Here is a 25414-nt window from a genome sequence, read left to right on the forward strand (position 1 = left end):
CCTTAAATGCTCAGATTATATTTGGCTTAACAACGCTATCACATTTCATATTCTTACCACCTTCTAAGTAAAGAAATCGCTCTGAATTCCCTACTAGATTTCATAGAATCCCTCAGTGCAGGAGGCCATTCAGCCCATCGAGTCCGCACTGACCCTCAGAGCTCCCTATCTGAGCCCAGTCCCCTGCCCTACCCTTGTAACCCAATCTGATCCTTTGGGCACTATGGGGCAATTTAGCATGGCCAATCCACCTAACTTGCACATCTTTGTACTGTGAAAGGAAACCAGAGCACCCGGAGAAAACCCACACGACACAGGAGAAACGTACAAACTCCACTCAGACATTGACCCAAAGTTGGAATTGAACCCAGGGCCGAGGCACTGTCAAGCAACAATGCTAACCACTGTGCCACATGCTGGCCTTTTTAAAAAATGAGTGACCATCTTATATTGATGGTCTTTAACTTTGGTTTTCCCCACTTTCCAAGCCCAACTCAAGTGACTCCTCAGCTGTTTGAGAGAAAGGAGTCTCTGTGTTCAGTCCTTCCGGATAGTTATAACTCCACCTCTTGTATGACCCATTTTTATACCTTCACATTCATTTTTATAATCCAGAGACTAAATTGTGCACAGTCTAACCAAGGTTCCATACAGATTTAGCATAACCTTACCATCTTTCAATTATATCCCTCTACAAATAAACCCAGTGTTTAATTGTCTTTACCTCCGTCACTAATTTTAGTGATTTGCATATTTGTACCCTGAAGGGGATTTACTAGTCACTGATAGGTAAAAAGGCTATTTTAATGTAAATATTAAAGCCCAGTTTTAATTCCCATTTTAAATAAGGATTTCAGTACTCATAACCTCAGGTCATGACAAAACACACAACTTCAACAGAAGCACAAAAGCCTAACACGTGCATAAACTAATTGTAGATTAAAACAACATTTTTGCTGACAAAATGAACAAGCTATTGTTCTAATAAACAGATTTTCAAAGTCAGTTTGGCATTAAGAAATAAGCTGTACCAGTAATCGAGATCAAGGTCGAAGTAAGCACCATAGTAATATGAAAGCACCATTGTCCAGAATATGGATAAAGCAGTCAGCAGAAAACCAGTAAAAAAGTCTTGATAATAGCACAAAATCGCATTCCGTAGCATACACAAATATTCAAACACGAAACATTCAGAACTTATGTTGCACTTTGAGGATTGACAGTTAACCATCAAATCAAATGTATTTGATTCTCACCCAAACCAATTAGGACGACAGAGGTGTAGACAGATGGCTTCAGACTGATAAAATTCTCCTTAAACATGATGGTCCGTACGGCCATCTTTATTCCGGGATCAGTCTATGCTTTGATCTAACTATTCGCTATCTCTACTTTCACTTTTCCATTCTAACTCTTGAATTTCATGCAAGCTGTTTTGCTGTAAGCAAGAAACCATTTCTGTATTATTTTTGAAAGTTAAATTGTTTATAAGTTACTTCTCTTCAAGTCCTTTTGCTAGCCGGACTTTATTGAGAATAGATTTAAGTTTCTCTCAAATGTAATCAAGTAGAGGCAATAAAAGATTTGTTTAATTCAAATTTCTACTGAGTCTTAGTGTTGCGAGACTTCACTAGATCGCATGGTAGATCTCTTCGATTTGGCGTAGTTCGGCAAAGGGGAGGAGCGCTGAGGCGGCGATCGGAAGAAATCAGAGCGAGTCGGGAGACGATCGGGGAGAATCGGAGGAAAACGGAAGTCCGAAGATCGTACTGTTAATGGAAACCCAGAAGAACGGAAGACCCAAAGAAAAACAGCTAGACTGGGGTAAGAGAACATCTTTTTCACCCATTAAAAGTCTTAAAGCCGCATCAAGTAGTGCTCCGACCCCTTAGAAAGGACCTTTTTCAGATTGTGTTATTCAGTCGGGTGCCAGTCATTGAAACTAAAAACACGTGGCTGAGGCTGAAAGGGAAATCGTCACGGTAGTGTACCAAGATTACACATAACGTGGATGGCAACTAAAAAATTGGGTGTAAGGCTGAGTTTATGGCGGACATGAATCCTAAAATAGATTCAGAACCTTCAGATGGTAGAGAACTACTTCCCACAACTTCCAAGGGATGTCGCGCTTTACTGGATGTCTCTGTTGGCGATATATTGGGAGATCTTCGATCTTTGATTTATAGACATTTTGGACTTTCTGAAGTAGCCACAAAAATTGAATCAAAATATGACATCCCCAAAGGGCAGTGGTCTCTTGATAACATCAAGAGGGCATGGGGAAAAACCACACGTTTAAATAGAGGAAAACGTATTAAATGGTCTTTTGCAGTAATGGCACAGCTCTGCAAACAGCAAGAGACAATCGCAAAAACTAAAAATGATTATGACCTTAAGTCCACTAAAGACCAACTAGCCGCAGTTGTTGAAGAATTATGAGACGCAAAATCTAACCTTGAACAATGTGATCAGATTAAAACATTATTGGAAAATGAAACCTTTAAAGTTCAACAACAATCGTTACAAATTGATGAACTCCAAAAGAGAAATACCTACTCAGAATCCAAACTTCAACAGTTAAATCAGAAAACGATGGTCTTAAAAGTCAAAATTGCTAGTTACTCGAGGAAAAATGTATTTTGGAAAGTGACATGGACACCATGAAATGTCATAACAAATTACTGACAGACAAATTAACAGCGCCACCAATGGGAAGAGTTGAAATGATTTTAACTAAGGCCCAAGATGTACCAGTGATATCTAAATCAAATCCTGCATTATTGCAAGCTGCTACTGACATGAAAACAATGAATTCACTGATTGAAGTTCCACAGGGGGAGACTGGCCAAATGGACTATCGGTCCGTTCCGGGTTCAAGGACACTTTTATCCCAGAACAAACCCATTATCTTACACAGAGACTGACCACGACATACTGCTGGCCCCGATCCAAAAGCCTCTCATGGCAGCTTTTTTTTTTTTTTTATTAAATATTTTATTGAAAATTTTTGGTCAACCAACACAGTACATTGTGCATCCTTTACACAATATTATAACAACACAAATAACAATGACCTATTTTATAAACAAAAAATGAATAAATAATAAATAACAAAAATGAAAACTAGCCCTAATTGGCAACTGCCTTGTCACAAGTAACACTCTCCAAAAATATAATTTAACAGTCCAATATATAATTATCTGTAGCAACGACCTATACATACTATACAGTATATATTAACAACCCTGAGAGTCCTTCTGGTTCCTCCTCCCTCCCCCTCCCCCCCCCTCCCCTCCCCCCCCCTCCCCACCCCCCTCCCCCTCCCCCCCCCCTCCCCACCCCCCCCCCCTCCCCACCCCCCCCCCCCTCCCCACCCCCCCCCCCCCTCCCCACCCCCCTCCCCCTCCCCCCCCCCCTCCCCACCCCCCTCCCCCTCCCCCCCCCCCTCCCCACCCCCCCCCTCCCCACCCCCCCCCCTCCCCACCCCCCCTCCCCCCTCCCCACCCCCCCCTCCTCCCCACACCCCCCCCCTCCCCACCCCAGCCCCCCCCCCCACCCCCCCCCCACCCCCCCCCTCCCCCGATCCTGGGCTGCTGCTGCTGCCTTCTTTTTCCCATTCCGTCTATCTTTCTGCGAGGTATTCGACGAACGGTTGCCACCGCCTGGTGAACCCTTGAGCCGACCCCCTTAGGACGAACTTAATCCGCTCTAGCTTTATAAACCCCGCCATGTCATTTATCCAGGTCTCCACCCCCGGGGGCTTGGCTTCTTTCCACATTAGCAATATCCTGCGCCGGGCTACTAGGGACGCAAAGGCCAAAACATCGGCCTCTCTCGCCTCCTGCACTCCCGGCTCTTGTGCAACCCCAAATATAGCCAACCCCCAGCTTGGTTCGACCCGGACTCCTACTACTTTTGAAAGCACCTTTGTCACCCCCATCCAAAACCTCTGTAGTGCCGGGCATGACCAAAACATATGGGTATGATTCGCTGGGCTTCTCGAGCACCTCACACACCTATCCTCCACCCCAAAAAATTTACTGAGCCGTGCTCCAGTCATATGTGCCCTGTGTAATACCTTAAACTGAATCAGGCTTAGCCTGGCACACGAGGACGACGAGTTTACCCTGCTTAGGGCATCTGCCCACAGCCCCTCCTCGATCTCCTCCCCCAGCTCTTCTTCCCATTTCCCTTTTAGTTCATCTACCATAGTCTCCCCTTCGTCCCTCATTTCCCTATATATATCTGACACCTTACCATCCCCCACCCATGTCTTTGAGATCACTCTGTCCTGCACCTCTTGTGTCGGGAGCTGCGGGAATTCCCTCACCTGTTGCCTCGCAAAAGCCCTCAGTTGCATATACCTGAATGCATTCCCTTGGGGCAACCCATATTTCTCGGTCAGCGCTCCCAGACTCGCGAACTTCCCATCCACAAACAGATCTTTCAGTTGCGTTATTCCTGCTCTTTGCCACATTCCATATCCCCCATCCATTCCCCCCGGGGCAAACCTATGGTTGTTTCTTATCGGGGACCCCCCCCAAGGCTCCAGTCTTTCCCCTATGCCGTCTCCACTGTCCCCAAATCTTCAGTGTAGCCACCACCACCGGGCTTGTGGTGTAGTTCCTCGGTGAGAACGGCAATGGGGCTGTCACCATAGCCTGTAGGCTAGTCCCCCTACAGGACGCCCTCTCTAATCTCTTCCACGCCGCTCCCTCCTCCTCTCCCATCCACTTACTCACCATTGAAATATTAGCGGCCCAATAATACTCACTTAGGCTCAGTAGTGCCAGCCCCCCCCTATCCCTGCTACGCTGCTCTCATGGCAGCTTTAATAGACTGTGAGATTTTTAAACAAGAAAAGCCTGTTCGGTTGAGCAACGAGCCTAGTGGCAAACAAAGTGTAATACAACTTACCCATTAACCACCAAACAGCTTGGAGTTGAAGTGATAAAGACAACAGCCTGGGTTTTAAACCATTTAAAAGATCTATCATCTAAAATCTATTTTGTCACTGGTTTAAAACCAGAACCGTCTGCAGCTTTAAACTTGATCTTACCCAGACCTCAGTCCCAGTCCAAAACAGCAACTGCTAAAAATAGCACATCAATCGCTGCTTCTCCTCCTCCGTTAACGACAAATCCGACCCCTGTACTCGCTTCGAAAAAGAATTCCAGAAAAGATATGAAATTCCTTTCTCGTGTTGAAGACGGACATTTTGCGCATTTCAGATTTCATGATTACAAATTGGACTCCTGCGATGAAGGCCTGCCTCCTGGCTACAGGGATACGCCCTAAGTCACATATCGCCAAAAAGTTGCAAAGAACTGTTAACTTGAGAAACTGTCATTATTTTGAATGTTGCTTTATTAATTTAAAGAAATTAACAAATCTTGATAGCTGTGCTTTCTTTAACAAAGCCAATGAATTCATCTACAGAAAACCAAGTTCATTCAGCGCAAGATTGGTTCAGTCATATATTCAATAAGTTATTGTGTTTGATATTTTAAACTAAATGTTTAAAATTAGCTTGGAAATTAAAACTTCAAACAATGCGGAAGCTGTTTTTAAAAAACAAAACAAGTCTGATCACAAGCAAATCTATGTTTCAAGAGCACACTGTTCTAAGACAATTGATAAGCAGTAATTTGGCAGCAATCCAACTTTTACTCCCAGTCCATTTGACTGTTTTGGGGCCACTGCTATTTGTCATTTTTATAAATGACCTGGAGGGCGTAGAAGGATGGGTGAGTAAATTTGCAGATGACACTAAAGTCGGTGGAGTTGTGGACAGTGCGGAAGGATGTTATAAGGTACAGAGGAACATAGATAAGCTGCAGAGCTGGGCTGAGAGGTGGCAAATGGAGTTTAATGCAGAAAAGTGTGAGGTGATTCATTTTGGAAGGAACAACAGGAAGACAGAGTACTGGGCTAATGGTGAGATTCTTGGTAGTGTGGATGAGCAGAGAGATCTCGGTGTCCATGTACATAGATCCCTGAAAGTTGCCACCCAGGTTGAGAGGGTGTTAAGAAGGCGTACGGTGTGTTAGCTTTTATTGGTAGAGGGATTGAGTTTAGGAGCCATGAGGTCATGTTGCAGCTGTACAAAACACTGGTGCGGTCGCATTTGGAGTATTGCGTGCAGTTCTGGTCGCCGCGTTATAGGAAGGATGTGGAAGCATTGGAAATGGTGCAGAGGAGATTTACCAGAATGTTGCCTGGTGTGGAGGGACGATCTTATGAGGGAAGGCTGAGGGACTTGAGGCTGTTTTCGTTAGAGAGAAGTTAAGAGGTGACTTAATTGAGGCATACAAGATGATCAGAGGATTAGATAGGGTGGACAGTGGAAAGGGAGAGCCTTTATCCTCAGATGGTGATGTCTAGCACGAGGGGACATAGCTTTAAATTGAGGGGAGATAGATATAGGACAGATGTCAGAGATAGGTTCTTTACTCAGAGAGAGTAGTAAGGGCGTGGAATGCCCTGCCTGCAACGGTAGTGGACTCGCCAACACTCAGGGCATTCAAATGGTCATTGGATAGACATATGGACAATATGGGAATAGTGCAGATGGGCTTTAGAGTGGTTTCACAGGTCGGCGCAACATCGAGGGCCGAAGGGCCTGTACTGCGCTGTAATATTCTATGTTCTATGAGTGACATATATAAAAATCGTTTAGAGATGCAAATGGCATCATTCCAAGTTATCCACCCACTATATGCCCTTTTTTGTCTCTGCAGGGAAATTAACCCTGTCAACAGGCTTGTGTGTATAATCCAGGTGGTGTCAAAGACTTGACAATTCACATCCAATACAAAGTTAAAAAGACATGACCAACCCTTTGATTACACTCTTTGGGGTTGGCTTTCCAATTGGTTGGGTGGCACAGGAATTAACATCATTCAGGGACTTTTCCTATTTTTCATATTCAGACTTATCATTTGCGTACTAATGTTGCTGATCAGATACTTTGGCTAATGCATGCCTACCCATAGTGCCCTACCAATCTACATGGTTCATATTAATTCATATGCGCCACTAGTCAATAACATCAAAATGGAAAGTTTCTGTTGAACTATTATTTACTGCATTATCATTTGTGAATTATTATTAATAATTTTATTACTTAATTACATAATCAATTTTGATAATTATTTTACCAATTACTAAATCATATACTCAACTTGTTATTTTACTGTATAATCATTTTATTTGTATACATGAAATTATTATTATTAATTGTTTATTACTGAATTATGTAATCCTGATATCAATTTTTAATCAGTATATCAATGTTTTAAGCAATACTAAGGAAAGAAAAGTTGGATCCACGCATCACATGAAGCGCGCGTATAAGTATTAAGATCTGTAAAAATGTTTACCGTAATATTCATTTTCAGTTATTTGATTGGCTTTGTAAATGTTGTACCAGGACTGAATGAGAACACATTCCTTTACACATCCAGGATATATGCTAAAAAGTTCAACATTTCCAATTGTTGGGTATGCATTGCAACCCCTACTAACTCAGGAGAAGGTATTCCCTTCTTAACTATCCCCTTTAATGCTTCAGAAACAGCAGAATGGTACATCTATCAGAGTGTCCCTTGCTCAGTAGTGGTCCGTTCTGGAGCATATTCATGTGAAAAAGGTACAAGATTTATCTAAAGAAATTTATTAACTTATGGAAATCTGCAGGCTATCCACTAAACACCTTTTCAGGATGGCCTCAATTTAAATATAATCTTAACAAAATTCCTAAATATATTAGCCTTCCAACTAATATTAAATAGGATCAATATGCCTCACTAGTAATCACTCTAAAGGGATGAAAGTGGGCAATAGTGTTTGTACTAATTATCTGAATGTTAACATAGCTTATAAATGGACACAAAATTTATTACAAAGAACTGAACGGTCCTCAACAATAACAGGCATGCACAACATCACAAATAATAAAACATTCTCAGGTCTTTGATACTTAGAAGGTATTTACTTATACTCTGCTTATAATGGAACTTATTTTATTTGTAACGACAAAGCATATTCCTGGCTCCCAAAATACTGGTCAGAATCTTGCTATTTAGGAAACACAGTACATGACATCCGTCATCTCCCTAATCTCTCGTGTTTCAGGACCAACCACTTGAAGAAATAAACGTGCTATAACCTTACGAGACGCAATTTATGCTGAACTTATTCCTTTTTATTAGGAGACAAGGGTTGCCAATGAATTAAATAAAATAACAACCATACAGAACGTAGCCGATTACACCGCCACTGCCCTAGATAACATTTCTGACGAAATGCGAGCAATTTAAACCGTGGCATTACAAAATCGAATGGCACTTGACTATGTACTAGCCAAAAAAGGTGGCACCTGCGCCCTAATTGGTGCGGAGTGTTGCACTTTTATTCCAGATAACTCAAACGAAGTTAAAGATCTGGCAGCACACATTCAAAATGAAGTCAAGAAACTTGACTCACCCTCAGATACCGCTATCTGGGAGAAACTTTGCGGGTGGTTGGGACCCACAGGAATGTCCACAGTAAGAATAATCTTTTTCCTCTGTGTTGCAGGATTCATTATTTACATGACATTCCTGGTGATCAAATGCATTAAACAACTATTCACTAAACGCAAGGGCCCAACAGTCAGAATGATTCACACTAATCCCACTGCACCACCATTAGATGAAATGGAACTGCAATATTATTGTTGAAATGTTACTGATGAATCAATTATTTGAATGTATTACTAACATATTGCTAATAGATTAATACTGAATCAGGAGAATCAAATTCGATGAATTGATTAATTGTTGTTTTATAATAATGATTCTTTAAGAATTATAATAATTTTTGCTGTAATGCCTGTAATGCAATGCTTGCCCACTCTATTGTTGAAAACTGCAATGACAATATGAATGAGTACTTCTTCGCGCTTTTACCTTTCCTATCGCATTTACTCCTTCATTTTATCTTGTGATATATCTCACTTAATCTTTTGATTTATCAAAAGGGCAGACTGAAGGGGATTTACTATTCACTGATAGGTAAAAAGGCTATTTTAATGTAATATTAAAGCTCAATTTTAATTCCCATTTTAAATAAGGATTTCAGTACTCATATCCTCAGGCCATGACAAAACACATAACTTCAATGACTAGAGCGAGGGTAGGTCCGATCAAGGACAGTAGCGGGAGATTGTGTATTGAGTCTGAAGAGATAGGAGAGGTCTTGAACGAGTACTTTTCTTCTGTATTTACAAATGAGAGGGGCGATATTGTTGAAGAGGACAGTGTGAAACAGATTGGTAAGCTCGGGGAAATACTTGTTAGGATGGAAGATGTGTTGGGCATTTTGAAAAACTTGAGGATAGACAAGTCCCCCGGGCCTGACGGGATATATCCAAGGATTCTATGGGAAGCAAGAGATGAAATTGCAGAGCCGTTGGCAATGATCTTTTCGTCCTCACTGACAACAGGGGTGGTACCAGGGGATTGGAGAGTGGCGGATGTCGTGCCCCTGTTCAAAAACGGGACGAGGGATAACCCTGGGAATTACAGGCCAGTTAGTCTTACTTCGGTGGTAGGCAAAGTCATGGAAAGGGTACTGAAGGATAGGATTTCTGAGCATCTGGAAAGACACTGCTTGATTAGGGATAGTCAGCACGGATTTGTGAGGGGTAGGTCTTGTCTTACAAGTCTTATTGAATTCTTTGAGGAGGTGACCAAGCATGTGGATGAAGGTAAAGCAGTGGATGTAGTGTACATGGATTTTAGCAAGGCATTTGATAAGGTTCCCCATGGTAGGCTTCTGCAGAACGTAAGGAGGCATGGGATAGTGGGAAATTTGGCCAGTTGGATAACGAACTGGCTAACCGATAGAAGTCAGAGTGGTGGTGGATGGCAAATATTCAGCCTGGATCCCAGTTACCAGTGGCGTGCCGCAGGGATCAGTTCTGGGTCCTCTGCTGTTTGTGATTTTCATTAATGACTTGGATGAGGGAGTTGAAGGGTGGGTCTGTAAATTTGCAGACGATACGAAGATTGGTGGAGTTGTGGATAGTAAGGAGGGCTGTTGTCGGCTGCAAAGAGACATAGATAGGATGCAGAGCTGGGCTGAGAAGTGGCTGATGGAGTTTAACCCTGAAAAGTGTGAGGCTGTCCATTTTGGAAGGACAAATATGAATGCGGAATACAGGGTTAACGGTAGAGTTCTTGGCAATGTGGAGGAGCAGAGAGATCTTGGGGTCTATGTTCATACATCTTTGAAAGTTGCCACTCAAGTGGATAGAGCTGTGAAGAAGGCCTATGGTGTGCTCGCGTTCATTAACAGAGGGATTGAATTTAAGAGCCGTGAGGTGATGATGCAGCTGTACAAAACTTTGGTAAGGCCACATTTGGAGTACTGTGTACAGTTCTGGTCGCCTCATTTTAGGAAGGATGTGGAAGCTTTGGAAAAGGTGCAAAGGAGATTTACCAGGATGTTGCCTGGAATGGAGAGTAGGTCTTACGAGGAAAGGTTGAGGGTGCTAGGCCTTTTCTCATTAGAACGGAGAAGGATGAGGGGCGACTTGAAAGAGGTTTATAAGATGATCAGGCCAATAGATAGAGTAGACAGTCAGAGACTTTTTCCCCGGGTGGAACAAACCATTACAAGGGGACATAAATTTAAGGTGAAAGGTGCAAGATATAGGAGGGATATCAGAGGTAGGTTCTTTACCCAGAGAGTAGTGGGGGCATGGAATGCACTGCCTGTGGAAGTAGTTGAGTCGGAAACATTAGGGACCTTCAAGCAGCTATTGAATAGGTACATGGATTACGGTAAAATGATATAGTGTAGATTTATTTGTTCTTAAGGGCAGCACGGTAGCATTGTGGATAGCACAATTGCTTCACAGCTCCAGGGTCCCAGGTTCGATTCCGGCTTGGATCAGTGTCTGTGCGGAGTCTGCACATCCTCCCAGTGTCTGCGTGGGTTTCCTCCGGGTGCTCCGGTTTCCTCCCACAGTCCAAAGATGTGCAGGTTAGGTGGATTGGCCATGATAAATTGCCCTTAATGTCCAAAATTGCCCTTGGTGTTGGGTGGAGCTGTTGAGTTTGGATAGGGTGCTCTTTCCAAGAGCCGGTGCAGACACAAAGGGCCGAATGGCCTCCTTCTGCACTGTAAATTCAATGATAATCTATGATTAATCTAGGACAAAGGTTCGGCACAACATCGTGGGCCGAAGGGCCTGTTCTGTGCTGTATTTTCTATGTTCTATGTTCAACAGAAGCACAAAAGCCGGACACATGCATAAACTAATTGTAGATTAAAACAACATTTTTGCTGACGAAATGAACAAGCTGTTGTTCTAATAAACAGATTTTCAAAGTCAGTTTGACATTAAGAAATAAGCTGTACCAGTAATCGAGATCAAGGTCGAAGTAAGCACCATAGTAATATGAAAGCACCATTGTCCAGAATATGGATAAAGCAGTCAGCAGAAAACCAGTAAAAAAGTCTTGATAATAGCACAAAATCGCATTCCATAGCATACACAAATATTCAAACACGAAACATTCAGAACTTATGTTGCACATTGAGGATTGACAGTTAACCATCGAATCAAATGTATTAGATTGTCACTCAAACCAATTAGGACGACAGAGGTGTAGACAGATGGCTTCAGACTGATAAAATTCTCCTTAAACATGATGGTCCGTACGGCCATCTTTATTCCGGGATCAGTCTATGCTTTGATCTAACTATTTGCTATCTCTATTTTCACTTTTTCATTCTAACTCTTGAATTTCATGCAAGCTGTTTTGCTGTAAGCAAGAAACCATTTCTGTATTATTTTTGAAAGTTAAATTGTTTATAAGTTACTTCTCTTCAAGTCCTTTTGCTAGCCGGACTTTATTGAGAATAGATTTAAGTTTCTCTCAAATGTAATCAAGTAGAGGCAATAAAAGATTTGTTTAATTCAAATTTCTACTGAGTTTTAGTGTTGCGAGACTTCACTAGATCGCATGGTAGATCTCTTCATACCCCCAATCCTTTGATCGATTGCACTCTTATATCATACTATTATTTGCTCTTGTTGTTTTATCTGTATTTGTTTTTGAAATTTGGTCTTCTGCCACACGCAGCAAACAGGTGGGACTGCTTGGGGACTACATATTGAACATAATGTTGATGGTGGACATGACAGCATCAGCACGTATCTATCGGACTATACGATGGGCAGACAAACGGATGGAGGGCGAAGCCATTTTATTTAATGGGTGGGGGCACAGAGACAAGGACGACGAAACACTACAGGTATACCAAGGCTACCAAGATCGGGATAAATCACAAACCCCACACACCACCTTACCATCTGATCTTCTTCTTCATCCCCTTCAAGAACCACACAGTGGTACAACATGCCGGATTGTGTAGCAATAACGAGAATGTTGGGGGTAGAGGGAAGGCACAGTATTGCACATGCGTCATAACCATAATTATCCTCAGCAGCTGGGTGCATCGGCAGAGGACCCAGTAACTTCCCAATAAGACCAGTGCTAGGAGAGAAGATTGCAGGAAAGCAAATGTCACATTTTGTCACACCAACAAGAATACCTAAAATTCTAACCTGAGCAGTGAGTCAGAGCAGCTCTATTACAAGTGCACAAAACAGCCAAATCGTGAATGTCATGGGTATGAGCAGGTAGATAATTACTTCACCAATAAAGTTTATAAAGTTGCCAGAAAAGTAGTGTCTGAGGATTGGGAGCATTTTACAATTCAGCAAAGAGAGACAAAGAAACTGAAAGAATGACAAATTAGAATATGAAAGTAAACAAGCAAGAAACAAATACAGGCTGTTAAACATATATAAAAAAGAAAAGATTGGCAAAGACAGACATGGGCCCATTACAGACAGAAACAGGGAAATTTATAATAGGGAATGGAAAATGGCAAAGAACCTAAAATACCTTGGCTGTCTTCATGTTAAGGCAGACTATTTAACTAATCCGGCTGGTTTCCAAAAATGAACAAATGCTAAATCACATATTAATTCAGACTAGAATATGATTGTCGGACTAAACTACTGATTTTGAAATTACCAACACAAGATAAGAGCTCGTGATGTTGGTGCCGATGCATCAGCATGGATAGAGGATTGATTAACAAACAGGAAATAGAATTAGAGTAAACGGATTACCTGTCTGTTCCCCCACCCTTTGCTGTTGACTCCTTTGTCTATCAGAAATATATTTAACTCAGTCATGAATAAATTCAATGTCCCAGACACCACATCTTTCTGGAAAAGAGCATTCCTCAGACTACCCTCAGAAAGAAAAATGCTCCCCATCTTAAAAGGAAGACCTGTTATTTTTAAACCTTGCCTCCTAGTTCTAATCGTCCCCCGCAAGAGGAACCGTCCTCCTGGTATTATGGAATCCCTACAGTGCAGAAGGAGGCCATTCAGCCCACCAGGTCTGCACCAACCCTTCGAAGGACCAGGCCCAATCCCTGCAACCCCACCCTAAGGGGCAATTTATCATGGCCAATCCACCTAACCTGCACATCTTTGGACTGTGGGAAGAAACCGGAGCACCCGGAGGAACGTCACTCATGCATGGGGAGTATGTGCCAATTCTACGCAGTCACCAGAGGTCAGAATTGAACCCAGGTCCCTGGAGCTGTCAGGCAGCAGTGCTGACCACTGTGCCACGGTATCCACCCTATCAAATCCCCTTGAGATCTTGTATGTTTCAAAACCTATCTATTCTAATCCCATTTTCCAGAATTTGGTCCAGAGCCTTATATGTTATGACGTTTCAAATGCTCATCTAAATGTTCCTTAAAGGTGGAGGGTTCCCACCTCTACTATCCTTGCAGGCAGGGAGTTCCAGATTCCAACCACCCTCTGGGTGAAAAAGAATTACCTCAAATCCCATCTAAATCTCCTGTCCGTTAACTTAGATCTGTGCCCCCGGTTATTGGCCACTCTACCAAGGAGAAAGGTTTCTTCCTATCGACATCCCTCATAATTTTGTACACCTCGATCAGGATACCGCTCAGCCCGCCCTGCTCCAAGGAAAATAACCCCAGGTTATCCAGCCTCCCTTCATTGAAAACAGGAGGAGAGCCGGGACAGTGAAAACAGCGCGGGAGGAGAGAGAGCCGGGATATTGAATTTAAAAAATTAAGCATTGGTAAGAATATTGAGTGGAAACTCTTTAGATCAAATAGTTTGGATGGGGTGGTGTTTGTGCAGTGTGTCCAGGAAGCTTTTCTAACACAGTATGTAGATTGTCCGACCAGAGGAGGGGCAATATTGGATTTAGTACTTGGTAATGAACCAGGGCAAGTGATAGATTTGTTAGTGAGGGAGCATTTTGGAGATAGTGACCACAATTCTGTGACTTTCACTTTAGTAATGGAGAGGGATAGGTACATGCAACAGGGCAAGGTTTACAATTGGGGGAAGGGTAAATACGATGTTGTCAGACAAGAATTGAAGTGCATTAGTTAGGAACATAGGCTGTCAGGGAAGGACACAAGTGAAATGTGGAACTTGTTCAAGGAACAGGTACTAGGTGTCCTTGATATGTATGTCCCTGTCAGGCAGGGAAGAGATGGTCGAGTGAGGGAACCATGGTTGACAAGAGAGGTTGAATGTCTTGTTAAAAGGAAAAAGGAGACTTATGTAAGGCTGAGGAAACAAGGTTCAGACAGGGCATTGGAGGGATACAAGATAGCCAGGAGGGAACTGAAGAAAGGGATAGGAGAGCTAAGAGAGGGCATGAACAATCTTTGGCGGGTAGGATCAAGGAAAACCCCAAGGCCTTTTACACATATGTGAGAAATATGAGAATGACTAGAGCGAGGGTAGGTCCGATCAAGGACTGTAGCGGGAGATTGTGCATTGAGTCTGTATTTACAAATGAGAGGGACGATATTGTTGGAGAGGACAGTGTGAAACAGATTGGTAAGCTCGAGGAAATACTTGTTAGGAAGGAAGATGTGTTGGGCATTTTGAAAAACTTGAGGATAGACAAGTCCCCCGAGCCTGACGGGATATATCCAAGGATTCTCTGGGAAGCAAGAGATGAAATTGCAGAGCCGTTGGCAATGATCTTTTCGTCCTCACTGTCAACAGGGGTGGTACCAGGGGATTGGAGAGTGGCGAATGTCGTGCCCCTGTTCAAAAAAGGGACTAGGGATAACCCTGGGAATTACAGGCCAGTTAGTCTTACTTCGGTGGTAGGCAAATTAATGGAAAGGGTACTGAAGGATAGGATTTCTGAGCATCTGGAAAGACACTGCTTGATTAGGGATAGTCAGCACGGATTTGTGAGGGGTAGGTCTTGCCTTACAAGTCTTATTGAATTCTTTGAGGAGGTGACCAAGCATGTGGATGAAGGTAAAGCAGTGGATGTAGTGTACATGGATTTTAGTAAGGCATTTGATAAAGTTCCCCATGGTAGGCTTATGCAGAAAGTAAGGAGACATGGGATAGTGGGAAATTTGGCCAGTTGGATAACGAACTGGCTAACCGATAGAAGTCAGAGAGTGGTGGTGGATGGCAAATATTCAGCTTGGATCCCAGTTACCAGTGGCGTACCGCAGGGATCAGTTCTGGGTCCTCTGCTGGTTGTGATTTTCATTAATGACTTGGATGAGGGAGTTGAAGGGTGGGTCAGTAAATTTGCAGACGATACGAAGATTGGTGGAGTTGTGGATAGTAAGGAGGGCTGTTGTCGGCTGCAAAGAGATATAGATAGGATGCAGAGCTTGGCTGAGAAGTGGCAGATGGAGTTTAACCCTTAAAAGTGTGAGGTTGTCCATTTTGGAAGGACAAATATGAATGCGGAATACAGGGTTAACGGTAGAGTTCTTGGCAATGTGGAGGAGCAGAGAGATCTTGGGGTCTATGTTCATACATCTTTGAAAGTTGCCACTCAAGTGGATAGAGCTGTGAAGAAGGCCTATGGTGTGCTCGCGTTCATTAACAGAGGGATTGAATTTAAGAGCCGTGAGGTGCTGATGCAGCTGTACAAAACTTTGGTAAGGCCACATTTGGAGTACTGTGTACAGTTCTAGTCGCCTCATTTTAGGAAGGATGTGGAAGCTTTGGAAAAAGGTGCAAAGAAGATTTACCAGGATGTTGCCTGGAATGGAGAGTAGGTCTTACGAGGAAAGGTTGAGGGTGCTAGGCCTTTTCTCATTAGAACGGAGAAGGATGAGGGGCGACTTGATAGAGGTTTATAAGATGATCAGGGGAATAGATAGAGTAGACAGTCAGAGACTTTTTCCCCGGGTGGAACAAACCATTACAAGGGGACATAAATTTAAGGTGAAAGGTGCAAGATATAGGAGGGATATCAGAGGTAGGTTCTTTACCCAGAGAGTAGTGGGGGCATGGAATGCACTGCCTGTGGAAGTAGTTGAGTCGGAAACATTAGGGACCTTCAAGCAGCTATTGGATAGATGCATGGATTACGGTAAAATGATATAGTGTAGATTTATTTGTTCTTAAGGGCAGCACGGTAGCATTGTGGATAGCACAATTGCTTCACAGCTCCAGGGTCCCAGGTTCGATTCCGGCTTGGATCAGTGTCTGTGCGGAGTCTGCACATCCTCCCCGTGTCTGCGTGGGGTTCCTCCGGGTGCTCTGGTTTCCTCACACAGTCCAAAGATGTGCAGGTTAGGTGGATTGGCCATGATAAATTGCCCTTAGTGTCCAAAATTGCCCTTGGTGTTGGGTGGAGGTGTTGAGTTTGGGTAGGGTGCTCTTTCCAAGAGCTGGTGCAGACTCAGGGGGCCGAATGGCCTCCTTCTGCACTGTAAATTCAATGATAATCTATGATTAATCTAGGACAAAGGTTCGGCACAACATCGTGGGCCGAAGGGCCTGTTCTGTGCTGTATTTTTCTATGTTCTATCTATGTAACTAATTAAACATAATTACTTAATTATAATTTAGAGGGGTATCTAAACCAGAGATCAGAGGGTACTATATTTAGCTTTCACATTTATAGTAGAAATCTAGTGCTAGAAAACAGATAGTTAAAAGTAACTTATAAAAAACAAATTTAAAAAAAAAACGTATAATTTTAATTTACTAATTAATTGACGCAATGTCAGTTAGAGGGGTGCAGTGCTCTGACTGTGAGATGTGGCAGGTCCGGGAGGCTTCCAGCGTCCCGGATGGCTTCATCTGCAGAACGTGCACCCAACTGGAGCTCCTCACAGACCGCATGGTTCGGTTGGAGCAGCAATTGGATGCACGTAGGAGCATGCAGGTGGCGGAAAGCGTCATAGATCGCAGTTATGTAAATGTGGTCACACCCAAGGTACAGGCAGAGAAATGGGTGACCACCAGAAAGGGCAGGCAATCAGTGCAGGAATCCCCTGTGGTTTTCCCCCTCTCGAACAGGTATACCCCTTTGGATACTGTCGGGGTTGGGGGGGGGGGGGATAGCCTAGGAGGGGAAAACAGCAGCAGCCAGAGCAGTGGCACCCCGGCTGGCTCTGATGTTCAGAAGGGAGGGTCAAAGGGCAGAAGAGCAATAGTAATAGGGGACTCTATAGTCAGGGGCACAGATAGGCGCTTCTGTGGACGTGAAAGAGACTCCAGGGTGGTATGTTGCCTCCCTGGTGCCAGGGTCCAGGATGTCTCCGAACAGGTAGAGGGCATCCTGAAGGGGGAGGGCAAACAGGCAGAGGTCGTTGTACATATTGGTACTAACGACATAGGCAGGAAGGGGCATGAGGTCCTGCAGCAGGAGTTCAGGGAGCTAGGCAGAAAGTTAAAAGACAGGACCTCTAGGGTTGTAATCTCGGTATTACTCCCTGTGCCACGTGCCAGTGAGGCTAGAAATAGGAAGATAGAGCAGCTAAACACGTAGCTAAACAGCTGGTGTAGGAGGGAGGGTTTCCGTTATCTGGACCACTGGGAGCTCTTCCGGGGCAGGCGTGACCTATATAAGGACAGGTTGTATCTAAACTGGAGAGGCATAAATATCCTGGCCGCGAGGTTTGCTAGTGTCACACGGGAGGGTTTAAACTAGTATGGCAGGGGAGTGGGCACGGGAGCAATAGGTCAGAAGGTGAGAGCATTGAGGGAGAACTAGGGAATAGGGACAGTGTGGCTCTGAGGCAGAGCAGACAGGGAGAAGTTGCTGAACACAACGGGTCTGGTGGCCTGAAGTGCATATGTTTTAATGCAAGAAGTATTACGGGTAAGGCAGATGAACTTAGAGCTTGGATTAGTACTTGGAACTATGATGTTGTTGCCATTACAGAGACCTGGTTGAGGGAAGGGCAGGATTGGCAGCTAAACGTTCCAGGATTTAGATGTTTCAGGTGGGATAGAGGGGGATGTAAAAGGGGTGGCGGAGTTGCACTACTGGTTAGGGAGAATATCACAGCTGTACTACGGGAGGACACCTCGGAGGGAAGTGAGGCTACATGGGTAGAGATCAGGAATAAGAAGGGTGCAGTCACAATGTTGGGGGTTTACTACAGGCCTCCCAACAGCCAGCGGGAGATAGAGGAGCAGATAGGTAGACAGATTGTGGAAAAGAGTAAAAACAACAGGGTTGTGGTGATGGGAGACTTCAACTTCCCCAATATTGACTGGGACTCACTTAGTGCCAGGGGCTTAGACGGGGCAGAGTTTGTAAGGAGCATCCAGGAGGGCTTCTTAAAACAATATGTAGACAGTCCAACTAGGGAATGGGCGGTACTGGACCTGGTATTGGGGAATGAGCCAGGTGGTAGAAGTTTCAGTAGGAGAGCATTTCGGGAACAGTGACCACAATTCAGTAAGTTTTAAAGTGCTGGTGGACAAGGATAAGAGTGGTCCTAGGATGAATGTGCTAAATTGGGGGAAGGCTAATTATAACAATATTAGGCGGGAACTGAAGAACCTAGATTGGGGGCGGATGTTTGAGGGCAAATCAACATCTGACATGTGGGAGGCTTTCAAGTCTCAGTTGAAAGGAATTCAGGACCAGCATGTTCCTGTGAGGAAGAAGGATAAACACGGCAATTTTTGGGAACCTAGGATAACGAGAGATATCGTAGGCCTCGTCAAAAAGAAAAAGGAGGCATTAGTCAGGGCTAAAAGGCTGGGAACAGACGAAGCCTGTGTGGAATTTAAGGAAAGTAGGAAGGAACTTAAGCAAGGAGTCAGGAGGGCTAGAAGGGGTCACGAAAAGCCATTGGCAAATAGGGTTAAGGAAAATCCCAAGGCTTTTTACACGTACATAAAAAGAGGGTAACCAGGGAAAGGGTTGGCCCACTGAAGGATAGGCAAGGGAATCTATGTGTGGAGCCGGAGGAAATGGGTGAGGTACTAAATTAATACTTTGCATCAGTATTCACCAAAGAGAAGGAATTGGTAGATGTTGAGTCTGGAGAAGGGTGTGTAGATAGCCTGAGTCACATTGAGATCCAAAAAGACGAGGTGTTGGGCGTCTTAAAAAATATTAAGGTAATTAAGTCCCCAGGGCCTGATGGGATCTACCCCAGAATACTGAAGGAGGCTGGAGAGGAAATTGCTGAGGCCTTGACAGAAATCTTTGGATCCTCACTGTCTTCAGGTGATGTCCCGGAGGACTGGAGAATAGCCAATGTTGTTCCTCTGTTTAAGAAGGGTAACAAGGATAATCCAGGGAATTACAGGCCGGTGAGCCTTACTTCAGTGGTAGGGAAATTACTGGAGAGAATTTTCGAGACAGGATCTACTCCCATTTGGAAGCAAATGGACGTATTAGTGAGAGGCAGCATGGTTGTGTGAAGGGGAGGTAGTGTCTCACTAACTTGATAGAGTTTTTCGAAGAGGTCACAAAGATGATTGATGCAGGTAGGGCAGTGGATGTTGTCTATATGGACTTCAGCAAGGCCTGTGACAAGGTCTCTCATGGTAGACTAGTACAAAAGGTGAAGTCACACGGGATCAGGGGTGAGCTGGCAAGGTGGATACAGAACTGGCTAGGTCATAGAAGGCAGAGAGTAGCAATGGAAGGATGCTTTTCTAATTGGAGGGCTGTGACCAGTGGTGTTCCGCAGGGATCAGTGCTGGGACCTTTGCTGTTTGTAGTATATATAAATGATTTGGAGGAAAATGTAACTGGTCTGATTAGTAAGTTTGCAGATGACACAAAGGTTGGTGGAATTGCGGATAGCGATGAGGACTGTCAGAGGATACAGCAGGATTTAGATTGTTTGGAGACTTGGGCGGAGAGATGGCAGATGGAGTTTAATCCGGACAAATGTGAGGTCATGCATTTCGGAAGGTCTAATGCAGGTAGGGAATATACAGTGAATGGTAGAACCCTCAAGAGTATTGAAAGTCAGAGAGATCTGGGAGTACAGGTCCACAGGTCACTGAAAGGGGCAACACAGGTGGAGAAGGTAGTCAAGAAGGCATACGGCATGCTTGCCTTCATTGGCCGGGGCATTGAGTATAAGAATTGGCAAGTCATGTTGCAGCTGTACAGAACCTTACTTAGGCCACACTTGGAGCATAGTGTTCAATTCTGGTCGCCACACTACCAGAAGGATGTGGAAGCTTTAGAGAGGGTGCAGAAGAGATTTACCAGAATGTTGCCTGGTATGGAGGGCATTAGCTATGAGGAGCGGTTGAATAAACTCGGTTTGTTCTCACTGGAACAAAGGAGGTTGAGGGGTGACCTGATAGAGGTCTACAAAATTATGAGGGGCATAGGTTTAAGGTGAGAGGGGCAAGGTTTAGAGTAGATATTCAGGACGCCAAAGCGTGTAATGAGGCAGTGGGGAAGGGAACACTGACAAAGGAGAGTACTTGCAGGCACGGAGATGGGTTGAAGTGTGTATACTTCAACGCAAGAAGCATCAGGAATAAGGTGGGTGAACTTAAGGCATGGATCGGTACTTGGGACTACGATGTGGTGGCCATCACGGAAACTTGGATAGAAGAGGGGCAGAAATGGTTGTTGGAGGTCCCTGGTTATAGATGTTTCAATAAGATTAGGGAGGGTGGTAAAAGAGGTGGGGGGGGGGGGGGTGGCATTATTAATTAGAGATAGTATAACAGCTGCAGAAAGGCAGTTCGAGGAGTATCAGCCTACTGAGGTAGTATGGGTTGAAGTCAGAAATAGGAAAGGAGCAGTCACCTTGTTAGGAGTTTTCTATAGGCCCCCCAATAGTAGCAGAGATGTGGAGGAACAGATTGGGAAACAGATTTTGGAAAGGTGCAGAAGTCATAGGGTAGTAGTCATGGGCGACTTTAACTTCCCAAATATTGAGTGGAAACTCTTTAGATCAAATAGTTTGGATGGGGTGGTGTTTGTGCAGTGTGTCCAGGAAGCTTTTCTAACACAGTATGTAGATTGTCCGACCAGAGGAGGGGCAATATTGGATTTAGTACTGGGTAATGAGCCAGGGCAAGTGATAGATTTGTTAGTGGGGGAGCATTTTGGAGATAGTGACCACAATTCTGTGACTTTCACTTTAGTAATGGAGAGGGATAGGTACATGCAACAGGGCAAGGTTTACAATTGGGGGAAGGGTAAATACGATGTTGTCAGACAAGAATTGAAGTGCATAAGTTGGGAACATAGGCTGGCAGGGAAGGACACAAGTGAAATGTGGAACTTGTTCAAGGAACAGGTGCTACGGGTCCTTGATATGTATGTCCCTGTCAGGCAGGGAAGAGATGGTAGAGTGAGGGAACCATGGTTGACAAGAGAGGTTGAATGTCTTGTTAAGAGGAAAAAGGTGACTTATGTAAGGCTGAGGAAACAAGGTTCAGACAGGGCATTGGAGGGATACAAGATAGCCAGGAGGGAACTGAAGAAAGGGATTAGGAGAGCTAAGAGAGGGCATGAACAATCTTTGGCGGGTAGGATCGAGGAAAACCCCAAGGCCTTTTACACATATGTGAGAAATATGAGAATGACTAGAGCGAGGGTAGGTCCGATCAAGGACAGTAGCGGGAGATTGTGTATTGAGTCTGAAGAGATAGGAGAGGTCTTGAACGAGTACTTTTCTTCTGTATTTACAAATGAGAGGGACGATATTGTTGGAGAGGACAGTGTGAAACAGATTGGTAAGCTCGAGGAAATACTTGTTAGGAAGGAAGATGTGTTGGGCATTTTGAAAAACTTGAGGATAGACAAGTCCCCCGGGCCTGACGGGATATATCCAAGGATTCTCTGGGAAGCAAGAGATGAAATTGCAGAGCCGTTGGCAATGATCTTTTCGTCCTCACTGTCAACAGGGGTGGTACCAGGGGATTGGAGAGTGGCGAATGTCGTGCCCCTGTTCAAAAAAGGGACTAGGGATAACCCTGGGAATTACAGGCCAGTTAGTCTTACTTCGGTGGAAGGCAAATTAATGGAAAGGGTACTGAAGGATAGGATTTTTGAGCATCTGGAAAGACACTGCTTGATTAGGGATAGTCAGCACGGATTTGTGAGGGGTAGGTCTTGCCTTACAAGTCTTATTGAATTCTTTGAGGAGGTGACCAAGCATGTGGATGAAGGTAAAGCAGTGGATGTAGTGTACATGGATTTTAGTAAGGCATTTGATAAGGTTCCCCATGGTAGGCTTATGCAGAAAGTAAGGAGACATGGGATAGTGGGAAATTTGGCCAGTTGGATAACGAACTGGCTAACCGATAGAAGTCAGAGAGTGGTGGTGGATGGCAAATATTCAGCTTGGATCCCAGTTACCAGTGGCGTACCGCAGGGATCAGTACTGGGTCCTCTGCTGGTTGTGATTTTCATTAATGACTTGGATGAGGGAGTTGAAGGGTGGGTCAGTAAATTTGCAGACGATACGAAGATTGGTGGAGTTGTGGATAGTAAGGAGGGCTGTTGTCGGCTGCAAAGAGATATAGATAGGATGCAGAGCTTGGCTGAGAAGTGGCAGATGGAGTTTAACCCTGAAAAGTGTGAGGTTGTCCATTTTGGAAGGACAAATATGAATGCGGAATACAGGGTTAACGGTAGAGTTCTTGGCAATGTGGAGGAGCAGAGAGATCTTGGGGTCTATGTTCATACATCTTTGAAAGTTGCCACTCAAGTGGATAGAGCTGTGAAGAAGGCCTATGGTGTGCTCGCGTTCATTAACAGAGGGATTGAATTTAAGAGCTGTGAGGTGCTGATGCAGCTGTACAAAACTTTGGTAAGGCCACATTTGGAGTACTGTGTACAGTTCTAGTCGCCTCATTTTAGGAAGGATGTGGAAGCTTTGGAAAAAGGTGCAAAGAAGATTTACCAGGATGTTGCCTGGAATGGAGAGTAGGTCTTACGAGGAAAGGTTGAGGGTGCTAGGCCTTTTCTCATTAGAACGGAGAAGGATGAGGGGTGACTTGATAGAGGTTTATAAGATGATCAGGAGAATAGATAGAGTAGACAGTCAGAGACTTTTTCCCCGGGTGGAACAAACCATTACAAGGGGACATAAATTTAAGGTGAAAGGTGCAAGATATAGGAGGGATATCAGAGGTAGGTTCTTTACCCAGAGAGTAGTGGGGGCATGGAATGCACTGCCTGTGGAAGTAGTTGAGTCGGAAACATTAGGGACCTTCAAGCAGCTATTGGATAGGTACATGGATTACGGTAAAATGATATAGTGTAGAGTTATTTGTTCTCAAGGGCAACACGGTAGCATTGTGGATAGCACAATTGCTTCACAGCTCCAGGGTCCCAGGTTCGATTCCGGCTTGGGTCACTGTCTGTGCGGAGTCTGCACGTCCTCCCAGTGTCTGCGTGGGTTTCCTCCGGGTGCTCCGGTTTCCTCCCACAGTCCAAAGATGTGCGGGTTTGGTGAATTGGCCAATGATAAATTGCCCTTAATGTCCAAATTGCCCTTGGTGTTGGGTGGAGGTGTTGAGTTTGGGTAGGGTGCTCTTTCCAAGAGCCGGTGCAGACTCAAAGGGCCGAATGGCCTCCTTCTGCACTGTAAATTCAATGATTAATCTAGGACAAAGGTTCGGCACAACATCGTGGGCCGAAGGGCCTGTTCTGTGCTTTATTTTCTATGTTCTATGTTCTAGATGTACGAGGCAAGTTTTTTTTACGCAGAGGGTAGTGGGTGCCTGGAACTCGCTACCGGAGGAGGTGGTGGAAGCAGGGACGATAGTGACATTTAAGGATAGTGACAAATACATGAATAAGATGGGAATAGAGGGATACGGACCCAGGAAGTGTAGAAGATTGTAGTTTAGTAGGGCAGCATGGTCGGCACGGGCTTGGAGGGCCGAAGGGCCTGTTCCTGTGCTGTACATTTCTTTGTTCTTTGTTCATAGCTAAAATGCTACAGCCCAGGCAACATCCCAGTGACCGTCCTCGGCATCTTCTCTAGTGCAATCACATCCTTCCTATAGTGTGGTGATCAGAGTTACACAAGAGTACTCCAGCTGCAGCATAACTGGCTTTTTATACAACTCCATCATAACCTTCCTGCTCTTATATTCTATGCCTTGGCTAATAAAGGTAAATATTCCATATGCCTTCTTAATCATCTTAATAACAATAATCGCTTATTGTCACAAGTAGGCTTCAATTAAGTTACTGTGAAAAGCCCCTAGTCGCCACATTCCTGCGCCTGTTCGGGGAGGCCAGTACAAGAATTGAACCCGCACTGCTGGTCTTGTTCTGCATTGGAAGCCCACTGTGTTAAACCAGCCCCTCTAACTTAAGAGGTCTTAGCTACCTTTCCTTTAACTTTCCCAACATCAACTGGGACAGCATAAGGGACTTGGATGGAGAAAAATCTGTATTCAAATTTAGAGTGTATTCAAGAGGAACTACTCAGTCAGTTTGTGGATGGCCTGATTAGAGCGGGGGCAAAACCTGACCTCCTCTTGGGGAACAAGGAAGGTCAGGTGACAGAAGGCGAGGGATCACTTTGGGACCAGTGACCATAATTCCATTAGTTTTAAGATAGCTATGGAGAATGATAGGCCTGGCCCAAAAGTTAAAATTCTAAATTGGGGCAAGGAAAATTTTGATGGTATTAGACAGGAACTTCCAAAAGTTGATTGGGAGAGTCTGTTGGCAGGCAAAGGGACGGCTGGTAAGTGGGAGGCTTTCAAAAGTGTGTTAACCACGGTTCAGGGTAAGCACATTCCTTTCAGAGTGAAGGGCAAGGCTGGTAGAATTAGGGAACCATGGATGACTCGGGATGTTGAGGCCCTGGTCAAAAAAGAGGCACTTGACATGCATAGGCAGCTGGGATCAAGTGGATCCCTTGAAGAGTATAGGAGATCAGTGTAGAGTCAAGAGAGGCAAAAAGGGGACACGAGATTGCTTTGGCAGATGAGGCAAAGGAGAATCCAAAGAGCTTCTTACAAATACGTAAAGGCCAAAAGAGTAACGAGGGAGAGAGTAGGGCCGGTTAAGGATCTACAAGGTCATCTATGTGTGGATCCACAAAA

The 25414-nt window shown here is 44.3% G+C and overlaps 1 protein-coding gene across 1 annotated transcript in view; it reads right to left on the reverse strand.

Moving 5' to 3' along the window:
- nup88 (nucleoporin 88) overlaps window positions 1-25414 on the reverse strand; it is a 108205-nt gene that overhangs the window by 60333 nt on the left and 22458 nt on the right. The window contains exon 6 of the mRNA XM_072469137.1: window positions 12365-12551. Coding sequence (XP_072325238.1) covers window positions 12365-12551 — 187 coding nt within the window. The remainder of the gene's footprint in view (window positions 1-12364; window positions 12552-25414) is intronic.

This window comes from Scyliorhinus torazame, chromosome 12 (assembly GCF_047496885.1).
Source record: "Scyliorhinus torazame isolate Kashiwa2021f chromosome 12, sScyTor2.1, whole genome shotgun sequence".
Classification (NCBI taxonomy): domain Eukaryota; kingdom Metazoa; phylum Chordata; class Chondrichthyes; order Carcharhiniformes; family Scyliorhinidae; genus Scyliorhinus; species Scyliorhinus torazame.